The sequence below is a fragment of the Loxodonta africana genome, chromosome 18 (assembly GCF_030014295.1).
Source record: "Loxodonta africana isolate mLoxAfr1 chromosome 18, mLoxAfr1.hap2, whole genome shotgun sequence".
Lineage (NCBI taxonomy): Eukaryota > Metazoa > Chordata > Mammalia > Proboscidea > Elephantidae > Loxodonta > Loxodonta africana.
In genome coordinates, this window is record NC_087359.1 from 12342870 (window position 1) to 12360500 (window position 17631).

The window sequence follows — 17631 nt, forward strand, 5'->3', positions numbered from 1 at the left end:
TCCACGTGGCAGTCAGTGATCCTCACACCTGTGTCCTTCCTTGCCCGTAGTCTTCCACCTGTGTGTCTGGGGGCAGCACCAGCAGGGACGAGGGGTCCCCTCCTCTCCTCCCTGTGGGCCCTTCAGGGAGGCCTCCTGGCCGTGTAAACCTACTCACCGGTGGCCGTCAGCAGGAGTGAGCAGTCCTGGCCATTCAGGTACTCCATGGCGGTGACCCTGGTGTACCGAGGATTCCCATTGTGGAAGTAATCCAGCTTCTCCCCTTTCTCCCAGTCCCAGAAACTTAAGGGAACGAGAAATGGAGGTGAGGACTACCCCAGCCGTGAGAGCCTCCCCGTGTCCTTTCTCAATCACACGGGCGACATCTGTTATTCATTAAACTTGGTTTTCCCCTCGGGGCCTCAGTGTCTTATCATCAGTAGTCCTCCACCACACACCTGTGTCTGCAGAGAAGAGGGTAAGGGAGGCCCTGGAGCGCGTCCCTCTAAATATGTTCTGTCTCGCGGAGACTGCGGTAAGCACTGTGCCTTTGTGTCTACGCAGGACGACTCTCATCTCTGGAACGTGACGCTCCCATCTCTGCCCTAAGCCCCCGTCCTGACTCTGATGCCCCTTAGGAACGTGGTAAGAGCAGAGGCCACTGGGACCCAGCAATGCCAGGAGAGCATGGTCAGGGACGTTTCTCAGCACGTTCCCAAGACCCTCTATGTGAAACAACGCAAGGGGCTGCAGGGCCCTCGCCAGATAAAGGCATGGGAGGAATGGACTCTCGGGAGTTAGCCACTAACGAGAAAATGAAGCCCCGATTAGCACAGGTGTACCAGATACTGTCTTTGTCAGCCACGGCGACACACGGTGTGAATGGGTGGAACTTGACCACTGAGGGGACTCCTGGGTTCCTATTGAGGAATATCTGGTCGTCCAGTCGGGTGATGCCTGCCGAGAGAGACACACAAGAAAGAATGCACCCAGCAGCCAGGCACAGCTTACAGTCGGTATTCACGACACAATCATGTCTGAGGGCTGGGGAGGCTCCATGGGAACAGAGGGGGCAAGAGGGGGGCCGGTCACCCTCTGAAGGCTGTGGCTCCCAACTACGGGTTCTGTGCCTTTGCTTGGATCCCCTCCCCAGCTGCCCGGACAAAGCTGGACTCAGCAAGTATGCAGTCAACAGGTCCAGTATAGCCTACACATTGTAACCTACACAGAGTAACCGACACATTATAACCTATACATTGTAATCTACACTTTGTAACCTATACATTGTGACCTACACGCTTTGACCTATACATTGTAACCTACACATTATAACCTGTACATTGTTACCTGCATTATAACCTGCACATTATAACTCATACATTATGACCTATACATTATAATCTGTGCATTACAACCCACATGTTACCAATACATAAAACCCAGCCCATTGCTATCAAGTCAGTTCTGACTCACGACAACCGTACAGGACAGAGTATGACTGCCCATAGTGTTTCCATGGCTGTGAATCTATGGTTAGCACAAATCTATCTGGTTAGAATTACATACACAATTGCTAGAGCTTTCAGAACAAAGGCTCAGCGAGGCTCTGTTGTAACTATGACCCAGGGTTACACAGTGGGGTAGCCCTCACCCCCGGTCCCACAAACAGCCTGAGCACTGGTGGGTCCCTTCGGTCTACAAAGATGATAATGAGGGTGTCCTATGATCGGAGAATGTCAAATCCTAAGTTAAATAGAGGGGTGAACGTGGATTTATTAACCAGGTCCCTGAACACCATAACCAGGACATAAATCCTCCACGACTCTGGAAGAGTTGGTGTTACGAAGAACACTAGACAGGCTGTAATGCACAGAGATTTGGGGTGGACTTAGTGACACTTTGGTTAATAAGACAAAGTTTATTTAGGCTGGCTGGGGAAGCATGAGTTAAAGTCTGATCTTCTGTTGCAGTGGAGGTAAGAGGGGACACCAAACCTTCTGGCACTCTTGGCCTCAGGTGACTGGGGGGATGCTGGGTAACCCGCAGGGCTCCTGGGGTTCACAAACTGCCCCTTTGCTGGGCACAGTGCTTGGGCAGGGGTGGTACAGAGACCAGCTTCCCTCGGGGTCCTTGCGCACCTCCTCAGGCCAGAAGCACCTTCTGTGAGGTGGAGAGGTGGTCTCAGTGTTCTAGCATCTTCCATGAGGTGAGACAGTGGGCTCGGCCTTCTAACACCTTCCATGAAACAGGGTGGTGGGCTTGGTGCTCTAGTACCTTGCACCTTGCGTGCAGCAGGGCAGTGGGCTCAGCATTTTGGCACATTCCATGAGACGGGGAGTAGATTCAGTCTTCCGGCGCCTTTTATGTGACACGGTGGTGGGCTCAGTGCTCCATCAGGAAGCCCACTTGCTCTGGGCAGAAGGCCACAGATACAAGCAACTTGGTGACTTGGCTACAGTACCTCCGAACTAGGCTCCACCACAATAAAGACCACATGTTCTGTGAGTCACCTGCTGCAGGTTCAGGTGGCTGCAAGATGTGGGGTCCTTCTTGCCCCTGGAGCATGGTGATGTCTCAGTCCTCCAGCCCGCTGTCTGTCAAGAGCAGCAAATGGGGAAAACCAGGGCGACAAGCTAAAAACCCCTTGGGAACAAGGAGAAGGGCTAAGAGCCATCTTCATTCTTAGTCATAGTTTTTTTGGGGAGCCCAGAGTGGGCATGATTCCGTAACTGAGAGATCATGGGGACCCCACGGTCTTAAACTAGCTCGTAAACTTCTTATCTGGGCAGGTACAGCCCAGGAGAAGCTGAGGGGGTCAGAGAATCAAAAAATCTGGCTTCAGTATTCTCTGTCCCGCCTCTGGCACCAATGCGGATGGCTCCACGGACGGGGGTCATTTTTTCCCTCCTTTCCCCCGGTATAGCTTGCCCAGCAAATGGCTGATTCTCAAATAAAAACGAAAACCCCTGAATCCAAACCCCAACGTGGTTCCATGCATGTTCAGCTGCTCTCAGGGCTAAACTCGTCTGATTAATTCTGCGTCTGTAGGCTCACTCCCAATGTTAGTCGCTGCTCCCTAGCTTCCTCTGAGCAGGTTTGGACACACAGATCTACCGCTGTTTTGCACCAAGACAGGAAAAGAGAGCAGAACGTGGTTACACAAAGACGCCTGTTCTGTCCAGAACTCGCTCTGTCTCATGAATGAGCTGCTCTTCCTTCACTGTCCGCTCAGCTCTGGCCTTCACATCAGGTGTCAGCCTCCGCCTCCAGGTCTGTCTCAGGGGCAGGTAACCCGATTCCTCCCAGCTTGCCAGCCCGTGGGGCCTTGGGGGCCTGCACAATCTCAAACCTCTGAGGAAACTGCCTCTTCATCGTGACTCAGAGTGTTCTCCCACGTGGGCCATCGGTCCTGTGCACGAGGAAGCATGGCGGTGCGGGGCTCACCCAGCCCCACACATGGGGACCCCAGGGAAGCAGCTGTGGAATTCCACAAGAGCGGGGTGCTCAAGTCCACCCTGCCGCTCCCTCATGGAGGTGCGGCGAGTTATAGACAACGAAGACCAGTTTACAGCTGAACAGTGACCGTGCCGACGGCCGTGGCCCCGGGTGTTTCAGAGGGGGCACTGTGAACGCAGGCAGGCTGCCGTGACAGTGCTCCTGAAATGGCTTGTGTCCGGCAGCAAAGATCACATGGGGGCTCAGTGGGCCCCAGAGTGGGGGGGCCGATGGCGCCAGCAGAGGGGGAGCTGATGGGGGTTCCTAGATGGTCTGTCGGGGAGGGACCGGGTGGACGCTGGCGAGGCCATGGGGGTGACGGCCAGTCCCCCGTGTCCACCTGCTCAATGTAAAAGTAACTCACGTCATTGGTCAGAACTCTACGTCACAGTGAAAGAAGGCTGGAATTGTACGTCGGTAGAACAGGCTCAGAGGCTGATGATGGATTTTGTGCTGGGGGCTTGGGCAGCTTCAGGCCAATCAACCAAAACTGGCTCAGTGACTCAGGATGCTTTAGCCACTTGGAGATCCAAGCCCGCACCACTTCTCTGTCTGTCTGGAACCGGGTGGCTGGGCCAGTTCCCAGGAGGTGGTTTTACTGCGAGTCCATGTTCTTACACAGAAAGAATGGGGAGAGTGCCCCCATCTGGTGCCCCGGGGGTGAGGGGCCCGTGTTCTCATCTCTGTCCTGAACTCGCAGCAGAAGCCCTGAGCTGTGCCCTCACCCCATGCCACCCCATACCCACAGGATGATGGCAGCTAAGATCTGCCTAAGGCCATCCTGCCTGCGGCAGGCCCATCGGCAGGGAACCTCGTTGCCTGTCCTCCCTGCAAAACACACTTGTGTCCTCAGCTGCTCATCACACTCTGGACCTGAGTGAGGCTGTGAGGGAGACAGGATGCCACTCTGCCAGGACACGGCTGCTGGGAGGCCAGGTGAGGACGTGGCAGAAGCAGAACGAGCACCCTGTGCCGGGGGTGGGGTGGACACTGTGTTGGGGTGGCGGAGCCTAGGCCGTCCCGTGTCCTGCCTCTGCTCTCACTGCAGGTATGCAGGGCAGGTGGCACTGATGTTATAGGGCCACCGAGGGACCCCCCTGCCAGGCTGGGAGATGGGCCCCGCAGGCCTCTGGGGCGGTAGAAATGCAGAGCCCCTGCTAAACAGGCGCTCACCTGTGAGGTGACCCCAGAGGCCTTGGGCCCTCCTCTAGGCTGAGTCCACAGAGTACTGGTGCCCCCCGGCTCCTCCCGCTAGATCAGGGCTTCCCTGAGGCTGAGGGGCCTGGGGGGCAGGAGGGAGGACCCCTGGCTCTCAGCCCCTGGGCCCACTGCCCTCTCAGCTTCCCACCCCGGTCTGCAGACCCGGAGGAACTCTCTCCTCCCCATTGGCCTCATTTCCCTGTTTGTGAAGGAGAGAAGGGCTTCCACCCCGTAGCCATGGGGTGGGCTCAGTGAGGCCCCGTGTGGGAGCTGTGTGTGCAGCCTGGCTCATGAGGGCCCTCCTAGGACCCCGAGTCTGAACGGGGCTGTGGGCGGCACTGGCACAAGCAGCCACATGGACGGGCTGAGTGGACGGGGCCTGAGTGGACAGGTCTGAGTGGACAGGCTGTGTGGACGAGGTCTGAGTGGACAGGATATGAGTGGACAGGCCGCGTGGACGAGGTCTGAATGGACAGGCTACGTGGGTGGTATCTGAGTAGATGGCATCTAAGTGGACAGGCTGTGTGGACGGGGTCTGAGTGGATGGCGTCTGAGTGGACAGGCTGTGTGGGACACCTGAATGGATGGTGCCTGAGTGGACAGCATCTAAGTGGACAGGCTGCATGGATGGCATCTGAGTGGATGGTGTCTGGGTGGACAATGTCTGAGTGGACGATGTCTGAGTGGATAGGGTCTGAGTGGACAGGCTGCATGGATCGTGTCTGAGTAGACAGGGTCCGAGTGGATAGGCTGCATGGGCAGCATCTGAGTGGACAATGAGTGGACAGGGTCTGAGTGGACAATGTCTGAGTGGACAGGGTCTGAGTGGACGGCGTCTGAGTGGACGACGTCTGAGTGGACAGGGTCCGAGTGGACGACATTTGCATGGCCAGCAAGTGGCCGGGAGCTTACCCCTCTGGATGACCTGCTGCGCCTGCCTCCGTACGCGGCTGTTGCGCAGGAACCGCCACTCACGCTCCTTGCGGGTCTGACTCTCTAGGTCATGCTCTTCTGGAATCTTCAATGACAAAAGCACCCAGTTAAGTCCAGCATCAAAAACAGTGACTTCCCTAGACAAAGGCTCCTCGCCCCAAATGTGGACGCACTGGGGTCTGGCTGGCCAGGCACGAGGCCCCCAACAGATACAGAATAGGGCTCCCGGGCCTGGTCATGCTGCAAACTGCGGCCATCCTGGCCCCCAGGAGGCCCTGCCCTGTGCTCAAAGCACCTCCCCCCCCAGCTCAGGCTGCTGTGTCCTCGCTCTCTTGGGAGCACCCGGCACCTGTCCCTGCTGGCCCACAGGATTGTGGGTTCTGAGATATCTTGGTGGGCCAAGGGCTGCCTCACCTGTGGGTGAGGCCACAATGTTGGGAAGAGGCTCACACATGCCCCGACCTCACACAGCATCCTCTGACCTTGCACAGCATCCCCCGAACTCACACATGTCCCCCAGAGCTCACACACATCCTGACCTCATGCACGTCCCAAGCTCACACAGCACCCAGACCTCACACACGTCCCCTGGGGTGCTGCTGTCAGAGGGGACAAGTGGCTCCGCGGGGCCATGCAGGTCTGTGGGCGTGCTCTGCAGTGAGGACATGATGGCCAAGTGCTGCAGACCTGGTGAGCCGGCAAGGCAGGCACGGAATCTGCTACTTGAGGAGTATAAAGTACAGCACCAGAAAAAGAGGGGCGTGTATAGAGACTTTCGCCTTTATTCTTTCTCCAATGCTACAGAAGTTGGGGGCATTTGGTGTGAAGATAAACAAGCTCACCAAAAATAAAGTGAGTGACAAGGAGGTGCTGCTTCGTGGAAGGCTGTGGGCCATGCTGGATGTGGCCCTGGGACACTGGGGAGCCTTCTGAGAGCGGGGACCTTCAAGGCATTACCTAGCCCTGGGGAGGGAGGGCCAACTGGACGTCAGGTGGATGGACATGTTGTGAAGGTGCTGAACTGCAGGCCTGCTGGGGTTCAAACTCACGTGCCATACGTTAGCGCTCTTCCCTAATGAGACAGGCCTAACAGAGACCCCAGTTCTCTCCTCATGAAATATGAGGATTGACAACCAACCTGGCCTTTTCTCTATTCACTGAGCCAAGGCCCTCCTTGTTCTGTGGCTTGTGTGTGGACACCCGCGTGTGAGCATGGGGGTTAGGGCTGCAGTTGTGTTGTTGTTAGGTGTTGTCGAGTCGATTCTGACTCACAGCACCCCCATGTAACAGCAGAACTGCCCCACAGGATCACCAGGTTTTTCTCCTGTAGAGCCGCTGTGGGGCTCGAATCGTCAACTTTTTGGTTAGCAGCTGAGCACTTAGCCATCGCACCACCAGGGCTGTTCAAAGCCAAGGGCGTGCAACACTGATGTCCAAGGGAGGTGCAGGCTTCGCACGCAGAGAAGCAGCTGCTAAGTCCACTCTGCCCAGAGGCAGAACCAGGGGTCAGTGTGATCAGAGACGCAGCTCCCTGGTCATCCACACCATCACACAGACCTGGCTGACTCTGATTCATTCCCTGCCAGAAATCTAAGATTTGTAAAGTCCCAAAATACACGAGGAATAAAAGCAAAATAAAAGCCCTGCTTCCCCTTGGTCCACAGTGGAGGCAGAGGAACTTACTGCAGCCAGGCTGGGGTGAGCAACAGCATGGAAGTAAGGGGGGACCCATACTTGCTACTTCAAACATTTGTAGACAAGGTACAGAAGACAAGAATATTCAACACAGTCGTGGTAAGGCTCTCCTGTGCTAACGTGGAGGAAAAGAATATTCAACACAGTCACGGTAAAGCTCTCCTGTGCTACCATGGCTGAGACAGTGCAGAGAAAGTGAGGGCCTCTTTTGGTAGTTAGTATACAAACACATGTGCACAGCACCTGTACCTCCTTCAATGTTTTCTGCTATATTTGATAACAAGACAAAAACAAACCAGCCCCCAGCCTCACTCTGATGCCCACTGTCATGGACTGAATTGTGTCCCCAAAAAGTTATGTGGAAGTCCTAATTTCTCCGCCTGTAAATACGACCTTGTTAGAAACAGTGGTTTTCTCTTGCTGTGTTAATGAGGACACACCAGAGCAGGGTGGATCTTAAACCTAATCCCTCCTGAGAGGTGTCTGGTAAAACGAGCAGGACAGACACAGAGACACTCGGGGCAGACAGACACGAAGGAACGCCAAGGAGCTTCTGGGCTACTGACAAGGAAGGACCCTCCCCAAGAGCCAGTCTCCAGCTCTGTGAGGCAGCATATTTCTATCCCGTGAAGTCCCCGCTGCGGCACGTCTGTCATGGCTGCTCCACGGATGGAGATACCTACTCTCAGAGACGGCCTGCAGGTTTCCTGCTGGCATCGCATCACTATGCTCTGTTCTCTTCCTTCTTAAAAATCACAAAAACCAACCACACTCAGCAAAACAGCAACAAAAACCCAAAAAGCACACCCAAGCCCAAAACAACAGCAAGTGTCTAATGACTCCATCCAAGAGTCGTTGGTGTGGAAACAAGCCTGAGGTGGCAGATGGGAGAGGTGTGGTTTTATTTTATGACTGCAGAGTTTATCAGGAAGGAGGGACAGATGGCCACGATGGAGAGCAGCAGTAAGGCGGGTGCTGAGACCCTGCTAATGAAGCCTGGTCTCTCGGGAGAAACTGCAGAACGAGGTCCAAGGCCTGCTGGAGCCAGGGGGCACGGGGCTGAGGGACCAGACGCTGGACGAGCTCTCCCTGCACCGGCCGAGCCCCGCATCACTCCCTCTTGGGAATCCCAGAGGCTGTGGGCAGACCTGGCCTGGGCTCAGCTCCAGAGAAAACAAAGACAAAGGAAGGGAGTGTTGTGCAAGGCGCAGGGCACGCTGGCAGCCCAGGTGGCGAGAGACAGACCGCCATCTTGTACCATCCCAGACAGCATGAGGGAACCACCTCCCAGTTCAGGAACTTGGCCTCATGACGGGGGTGGGGGGGTCAGGTGGAATCCAGTCACAACTTTCCTCATGTAGCTAGTTCTAAGAAATGGAGAGTGATGCCCTGGGGTGTATGTGTGCCCTCTTCTCCTGTTGGCTGCCCTCTCTACCTGGGGGCCGCCCTCTTCTCCTGGGGGCTGCCCTGTCCACATGGGGGCCGCCCTCTCCTCCTGGGGGCCACCCTGTCTACCCGGGGGCTGCCCTGTCTACCCGGGGGCTGCCCTCACCTGCGGGGGCAGCATGCAGGCTAGGCTGAGCACAGAGGACTGTCAGAGCTGGAATTGTAATGTGGCTGTGGAAGCAGCAGACCTCCTTGGGGACAATCAGGATGGAGGCAGAGGTGGCTGTGGGTGGCGAGAGGCAGTAGCTGGAGGAAATGTGGCTGTCCTCAGTGCTTGGGGACGCTGATGAGGACATGTCCCAGGAATTACTGTGCTGGCGATTTCCTGGGCAGCACGGCTCTTTATCACTCTTCCGCTCTCTCCTCCTCCCCACCCATCGCTCTGCAGGCTGGATAAAGGCTCTGAGTCAACAAAGGCTCCCGGAGGAGGTGGGTGTGGGCACGGTGCGCCAAGCGGAGGAGCATGACCTGGCTCCGCTCAGACAGAAACCAATTACGATCCGGAAGCCTCCCACGGACAGCTGATGGCCTCCATCCTCCATGTGTAGAGAAGCTGGGGAACAAAGCCAGGCAGAGGGGCCCTGTAAATGCCCAGGGCAGCGATCTGGGCACATTCGCATGGAGGAAACCCTTCCATGTGAGTCACAGGCTGTCCGTTCCCACACCTCTCAATAAAAAAGGCTCCAGGTGCAGGGGAGAAATCATGACACACCTCCACGGCTGGCAAGGCTGAAAAGCCCTGGATGAGCGAGAGGGGAGGGGGCCCTGGGGAGGCTTGTGAACGTCAATGCCAAATCGTTAAACCTCGAGGTCCCTAATCTCTCCCAGCACACAGAGCATCTTCTGATCACAGGAAGTGAGAACAAACTTGCTGCACACTGGCTTTTCTCCCTGATGTGCTTGATTTTTTCCAGCATTTAACAACCAACAACCAAAACCACAAAAAACGCCACATAATCACTAATGTCATCTCTTCCGGAACAGCTGATGCCACCAAGCCTGTAGGCGTCAGAGCACGGAGGCCTTCGTGGGTGTTGGGTGTTTGATAGGTAACGTAGGTGTTGACATTGACTCAGCTAATGCCACATGCACACTCTAAAACCAGGTGCTGTCGAGTTGACTCCAACTCATGGCAAACCCATGAGCGTCAGAGCAGAACTGCGCTCCACAGGGTTTTCAATGGCTGAGTTTTCGAAAGTACATCCCAAGGCGTTTCTTCCAAGGTGCCTCTGGGTGGACTCGAAACCTTCTAGCCTTTAAGTTATTGGCTGAGCACTTAACCAGTGCTCCATTATGCATATTACATCTAAGGGTTTACAACCCCTTGCCAAGCTCCTCTTGAGTACAAACTCAGACGTGAAGACCTGAGTTCACTGCACGCACTTACACCCAACATGGGCAGGCCACTTTTGGCTACTTGATTTCCTAAACGTGAATTTAACACTAGGGGAAAAAAAGTTTTGATTTTTCCCCAAAAGTCAGGTTAACTGACGTATAATTTACATACAGCAAATTTTGCCCTGTAGGATTCTGAGTTTTGACAAACATACAGTCTCATAACCACCATAATCAAGACAGACAGTAGTCCCGTCACCCCCACCCCCAAAACTTTACATGCCCCTTTGCGGTCAACCACTCCCCTCCACCCAGCCCATCAATTCCTGATCTGTTTTCTGTCCTCTAGCTGTGCCTTTCCCAGAACATCATATAAACAACTCATACAGCAATTAGCCTGGTGGGTCTGGCTTCTTCCATTTAGCACAGCATGTCCCTGATTCACCCACTTTGTCTGTCATTAGTCTGTTTTTGCTGAGTGTTATTCCATTGTTCTCTCACGTCACAGTTTACCTAGTCACTAGGTGAAGGATATCTGGGTTTCTTGTTATTGGTGATTATAAATAAAGTGCTATAAATCTTTGCATACAGGTTTTTGAGTGGACACAAGCTTTCATTTCTCTTGGGGTATTCAGGAATAGGACTGCTAGGTGTATGGTAAGTATATGTTAACTTTCTAAGAAGCAGGCAAGTTTTCCCGAAGTGTCAGTAATATTTTGCACTTTCACCAGCGATATTGCTCCACAACCTTTGTCAACACTTGGTATAGACAGGTTTTGAATTTTCAGCCACTCTTAATTGTGCTCATGCGGAGTGTGTACATAGACCAAGAGGCAGTTGTTCAAACAGAACGAGGGGATACTGTGTGGTTTAAAATAAGGACAGGTGTGTGCCAGGGTTGTATGCTTTCACCATACTTACTCAATCTTTATGCTGAAAAAATATTCAAGAAGCTGGACTATATGAAGAAGAATGAGCCATCAGAATCGGAGGAAGACTCATTAACAACCTGCGATATGAAGATGATACAACCTTGCTTGCTGAAAGCGAAGAAGACTCGAAGCACTTACTGATGAGGATCAAAGGCCACAGCCTTCAGTATGGATTGCACCTCAACATAAAGAAAACAAATATCCTCACAACTGGATCAATGAGCAACGTCATGACAAACAGAGAAACGACTAAAGTTGTCAAGGATTTCATTTTACCTGGATCTACAATCAACACCCATGGAAGCAGCAGTCAAGAAATCAAAAGACACATTGCCTCGGGCAAATCTGCTGCAAAATACCTCTTTAAAGTGTTAAAAAGGGAAAATGTCACTTTAAGGACTAAGGTGTGGCTGGTGGTGTTTTCGGTCACCTCATATGCGCACAAAAGCTGGACAATGACTAAAGAAGACCAAAGAAGAATTGATGCCTTTGAATTATGGTGTTGGTGAAGAATACTGATTATACCATGGACTGCCAGAAGAATGAACAAATCTGTCCTGGAAGAAGTACAGCCAGACAGAACAACTAAATAAACCCATAACAAAAGAAGAGGTTGAAAAAGTAATTAAAAAACTCCCAACAAAGAAAAGCCCTGGCCCTGATGGCTTCACTTGAGAATTCTACCAAACTTTCAGAGAATGGTTATCATCACTACCACTAAAGGTATTTCAGAGCGTAGGAAAGGATGGAATACTCCCAAAGGCATTCTATGAAGCCACCATATCCCTGATACCAAAACCACGTAAAGACTCCACAAAAAAAGAAAATTACAGACCAATATCCCTCATGAATTTAGATGCAAAAATCCTCAACAAAATTCTAGCCAATAGAATTCAACAACATGTCAAAAAAATAATTTACCATGACCAAGTGGAATTCATACCAGGTATGCATGGAATGTTCAACATTAGAAAAACAATCAATGTAATCCATCACATAAATAAAAAGACAAGAATCACATGATTTTATTAATTGATGCAGAAAAGGCATTTGATAAAGTCCAATACCATTCATGATAAAAACCCTCAGCAAAATAGGAATAGAAGGAAAATTCCTCAACATTATAAAGGGCATTTATACAAAGCCAACAGCCAACATCATCCTAAACGGAGAGAGACTGAAAGCATTCCCCTTGAGAAAGGGAACCAAACAAGGGTGCCCTTTATCACCACTCTTATTTAACATTGTGCTGGAGGTCCTAGCCAGAGCTATTAGGCTAGATAAAGAAATAAAGGGCATCCAGATTGGCAAAGGACAAGTAAAAGTATCTCTGTTTGCAGATGACATGATGTTATACACAGAAAAACCTAAAGAATCCTCAAGAAAACTACTGAAACTAATAGAAGAGTTTAGCGGAGTATCAGGATACAAGATATACATAAATCAGTTGAATTCCTCTACACCAACAAAGAGAGCGTCAAAGAGGAAATCACCAAATCAATACCATTTACAATATCTAACCAGAGATGTAAAAGACCTATACAAAGAAAACTAGAAGACATTACTGTAAGAAACCAAAGGAGACCAACATAAGTGGAAAAACATACTTTGCTCGGGGATAGGAAGGTTCAATATTGTAAAAATGTCTATTCTCCACAAAGAGATCTATAGATAAAATGCAATCCCGATCCAAATACCAGTGACATTTTTTTTTTAATTTTTATTGAGCTTCAAGTGAACGTTTACAAATCAAGTTAGTCTGTCACATATAAGTTTATATACACCTTACTCCATACTCCCACTTGCTCTCCCCCTAATGAGTCAGCCCTTCCAGTCTCTCCTTTCGTGACAACTTTGCCAGCTTCCAACCCTCTCTACCCTTCCATCCCCCCTCCAGACAGGAGATGCCAACACAGTCTCAAGTGTCCACCTGATACAAGTAGCTCACTCTTCATCAGCATCTCTCTTCTACCCACTGTCCAGTCCCTTCCATGTCTGATGAGTTGTCTTCAGGAATGGTTCCTGTCCTGGGCCAACAGAAGGTTTGGGGACCATGACCACCGGGATTCCTCTAGTCTCAGTCAGGCCATTAAGTATGGTCTTTTTGTGAGAATTTGGGGTCTGCATCCCACTGATCTCCTGCTCCCTCAGGGGTTCTCTGTTGTGCTCCCTGTCAGGGTAGTCATCGGTTGTGGCTGGGCACCAACTAGTTCTTCTGGTCTCAGGATGATGTAAGTCTCTGGTTCATGTGGCCCTTTCTGTCAGTGACATTTTTTAATGAGATGGAGAAACAAATCACCAACTTCATATGGAAGGGACAGAGGCCCTGGATAAGTAAAGCATTACTGAAAAAGAACAAAGTGGGAGGGCTCACACTACCTGATTTTAGAACATATTATACCACCACAGTGGTCAAAACAGCCTGGTATTGGTACAACAACAGATACCAACGGAAGAGAACTGAGAATCTAGACATAAATTCATCCACATAAAAGCAGCTGATATTTGACAAAGGCCCAAAGTCTGTTAAACGGGGAAAAGACAGTCTCTTTAACCAACGGTGCTGGTATAACTCGATATCCATCTACAAAAAAATGAAATAAGACCCATACCTCACACCATGCACAAAAACCAACTCAAAATGGATCAAAGACCTAAATATAAAATCTAAAACGATAAAGATTATGGAAGAAAAAATAGGGATAATGCTAGGAGCCCTAATACATGGCATAAACAGTGTAAAAATGTTACTAATAACGCACAAATGCCAGAAGAAAAACTAGATAACTGAGAGCTCCTAAAAATCAAACACCTATGCTCATCCAAAGGCTTCACCAAAAGAGTAAAAAGGTTACCTATAGACTGGGAAAGTTTTTAGCTATGACATTTCTGATCAGTACCTGATCTCTAAAGTCTACATGTTACTGCAAAAACTCAACAACAAAAAGACAAATAACCCAATTAAAAAATGGGCAAGGGATATGAACAGGCACTTCCCTGAAGAAGACATTCAGGTAGCTAACAGATACGTAAGGAAATGTTCACCATCATTAGCCATTAGAGAAACGCAAATCAAAACTACAATGAGATTCCATCTCACGTCAACGAGGCTGGCATTAACCCAAAAAACCCAAAATAATAAATGTTGGAGAGGTTGTGGAGAGACTGGAACACTTATACACTGCTGGTGGGAATGTAAAATGGTACAACCACTTTGGAAATCAATCTGGCGCTTCCTTAAAAACCTAGAAATAGAACTGCCATAGGATCCAGCAATCCCACTCCTTGGAATATATCCTAGAGAAATAAGAACCTTTATACGAACGGATATATGCACACCCATGTTCACTGCAGCCCTGTTTACAATAGCAAAAAGATGGAAGCAACCAAGGTGCCCATCAAAGGATGAATGGATAAATAAATTATGGTATAGTCATACAACAGAACACTGTGCGTCGATAAAGAACAACAATGAATCTGTGAAACATATAACATGGAGGAATCTGGAAGGCATTATGTTGGGTGAAATTAGTCAGCTGCAAAAGGACAAATATTGTATGAGAACACTCTCATAAGAACTCAAGAAATAGTTTAAATGGAGAAGAAAATATTTTTTGATGGTTACGAGAGGGGGGAGGGAGGGAGGAAGGGAGAGAGGGATTCACTAATTAGATAGTAGACAAGAACTAATTTAGGTGACAGGAAAGACAACACACAATACAGGAGAGGTCAGCACAACTGGATTAAACCAAAAGCAAGTAAGTTTCCTGAATAAACCGAACGCTTCGAAGGCCAGCATAGCAGAGGTAGGGGTTTGGGGACCATCGTTTCAAGGGACATCTAGGTCAACTGGCATAGTAAAATCTATGAAAACATTCTGTATCCCATTTTGGAGAGTGGTGTTTGGGGTCTTAAATGCTAGCAAACGGCCATCTAAGATGCATCAATTAGTCTCAACCCACATGAAGCAAAGGAGAATGAAGAACACCAAAGACACAAGGTAATTATGAGTCCAGGAGACAGAATGGGCCACATAAATCAGAGGCTACATCAGCCTGAGACCAGAAGAACTAGATGGTGCCCAGCTATAACCTATGACTGCCATGACAGGGAACACAGCAAAAAATCCCTGAAGGAGCAGGAGAACAGTGGGATGCAAACTCAAATTCTTGTAAAAAGACCAGGCTTAATGGTCTGACTGAGACTAGGAGGACCCCAGAGGTCATTGTCCCCAGACCTTCTGTTAGCCCAAGAAGGAACCATCTCCAAAGCCAACTCTTCAGACAGGGATTGGATTGGACTATGGGACAGAAAATGATACTAGTGAGGAGTGAGCTTCTTGGATCACATAGACACATAGACTATGTGGGCAGCTCCTGTCTGCAGGGGAGATGAGAAGGCAGAGGGGGACAGAAGCTGGATGAATGGACACGGGGAATATAGGGTGGAGAGGAGGAGTGTGCTATCTCATTAGTGGGAGGGCAACTAGGAGTATATAGCAAGATGTATATAAGGTTTTGTATGAGAGATTGACTTGATTTGTAAACTTTCACTTTAAGTACAAAAAAAAAAAAAAGTACAACCAGAATGCTCCTTGGAAGCAAGGATGTGGAGGGTTCGTTTCCCAATCTTTGGACATGTTAGTAGGAGGGACCAGTCCCTGGAGAAGGATATCATTCTTGCTAAGGTAGATGGTCATCAAAAAAGAGGAAGACCTTCCAGGAGATGGACTGACACAGTGGCTGCAACAATGGGCTCAAGCATAACAATTGTGAGGATGGTGCGGGCGCAGTGTTTCGTTCTGTTGTAATAGAGTCACTTGCAGGGGCATCTCACTGAGGTTAACTTCCTAAAGGCTGAGCATCTTTTCATGTGCTTATTCACCATCGGTATATCTTGCTCAGTGGAGTGTCTGTTGAAATCTTTTTTTTTTTTTTTTAATTGTAGTTTAGGCAAAAGTTTACAGAGCAAATTAATTTCTCATTAAACCGTCAATAACACAAATTGTTTTGTGATCTTGGTTGCCAACCCCACAATGTGGCAACAGCCTCCCCTTCTCCACCCTGGGTGTTGAAATCTTTTGCCCATTTTTAAACCTGGTTTGCATTTTTTTTTTCTTATTTTGAAATTTTGAGAGCTCTTTATGTATGTCCTTTATCAGAAATGTGCTTTACAATTTTTTTCCTGTTGGTGGCTTGTCTTTTTGTTTTCTTAACACTGTCTTTTGAAAAGCAGAAGTTTTTTTAAAATTTTGATGAAGTCCAATTTATCATTTCTTTTCTTTTTATAACTTGTACTTTTTGTATCCTGTTAAAGAAACTGTTGTCTAACGCAGGGTCAGAAAGATTTTTTCCTGTGTTTTCTTCTGGAGGGTTTATAGTTGTAGGTTTCATGTTTAAGTCTAAGACACACTTTGAGTTAAGGTGTGAGGTATGGGTTGAGGCTCTTTTTTTTCTTTCCTTGCATATGGGTGTCCAATTGTCCCACCACCACTTGCTGAAAAGGTATCTTTTCTCTGTTGAACTGCCTTTGCACCTTTGCTGAGAACCGCTTGACCGTATTTGTGTGCGTCTATTTCTGAACTCTCACTTCTGTTCCACTGACGCATGCGTCTTTTTTTTCACCAACTATACACTGTCTCGATGACTCGGACTTCATGGTAAGTCTGGAAATCACTGCAAGTCCTTCTATTTCAAAATGGTTTTGGTTAGTTTTGCTTTTTCATATACGTTGTAGAATAAACGTGTCAATTTCTATAAAAATCTCACTGGAATTTTTACTGGGATTGCATTGAATCTATATACCAATTTAGAGAGTTTTTTAACACCTTAACACTGAGTTTTCTGATCCATTTAACATGGTACATCTTTCCATTTAGTCAGGTCTTCTCTGATTCCCTTCATCATTGTTTGTAGTTTTCAGTATACAGGCCTTGCACATTAAAAAAAAAAAAAAAAAAAATTAGATTTAGACCTAAGTAATTTTTTATTTCATGTTTCTGGTACTATTGTAAATACTGCTGATTTTTAATTTCAATTGTTCATATACAAATACAATTGATTTTTGTATACTGAACTCGTATCCTGCAATTTCACTTGATCTAGCAGCACTGTGCAGACATTTGGCACTCTGTGTACAGCAACGCCTATGAATAGTGACAGCTTTGTTTCTTCCTCTCCATCTGTATGCATTCATTTATCTTGCCTTACTGCATTGTCCAGGACCTCCAGTAGGATGTTGAACAGAAATGATGAGAACAGACATCCTTGCCTTTTTCCTGATCTTAGAGAGAAAGCATTCAGACTTTTACCAGCAAGTGTAATGGCTCAGGACCAGGCAGTGTTTTGTTCTGTTGTGCATGGGGTCGCTATGAGTCGGACGGCACCTAACAACAACAAGGACGCAATGTTACCTGCAGGTTTTTGTAGGTGCCTTTTTTTTTTTTATAAGAGTAAGAAAGTTTCCTTCTATTCCTAGTTTGATGACGGCTTTTTTTTTTTTTTTAAATCAAGAATGACTGCTGAATTCATTTTGTCAAATGCTATTTCTGCAGCTGTTGAGATGATCAGTTTGTCTTCATTAATCTGTAGATACGGTCAAGTACATGAGTAATTTT

At 48.8% G+C, this 17631-nt stretch overlaps 1 protein-coding gene across 6 annotated transcripts in view; it reads right to left on the reverse strand.

Moving 5' to 3' along the window:
- RPTOR (regulatory associated protein of MTOR complex 1) overlaps nucleotides 1-17631 on the reverse strand; it is a 444673-nt gene that overhangs the window by 18593 nt on the left and 408449 nt on the right. For 5 of the 6 annotated variants that reach the window (XM_064270591.1, XM_064270594.1, XM_064270590.1 and 2 more), the window contains 3 exons: nucleotides 5587-5692; nucleotides 822-936; nucleotides 158-282 (listed from right to left, as the gene is read on the reverse strand). In XM_064270591.1, coding sequence (XP_064126661.1) covers nucleotides 158-282; nucleotides 822-936; nucleotides 5587-5692 — 346 coding nt within the window. The remainder of the gene's footprint in view (nucleotides 1-157; nucleotides 283-821; nucleotides 937-5586; nucleotides 5693-17631) is intronic. The other variant, XM_064270592.1, reaches the window with a different exon arrangement.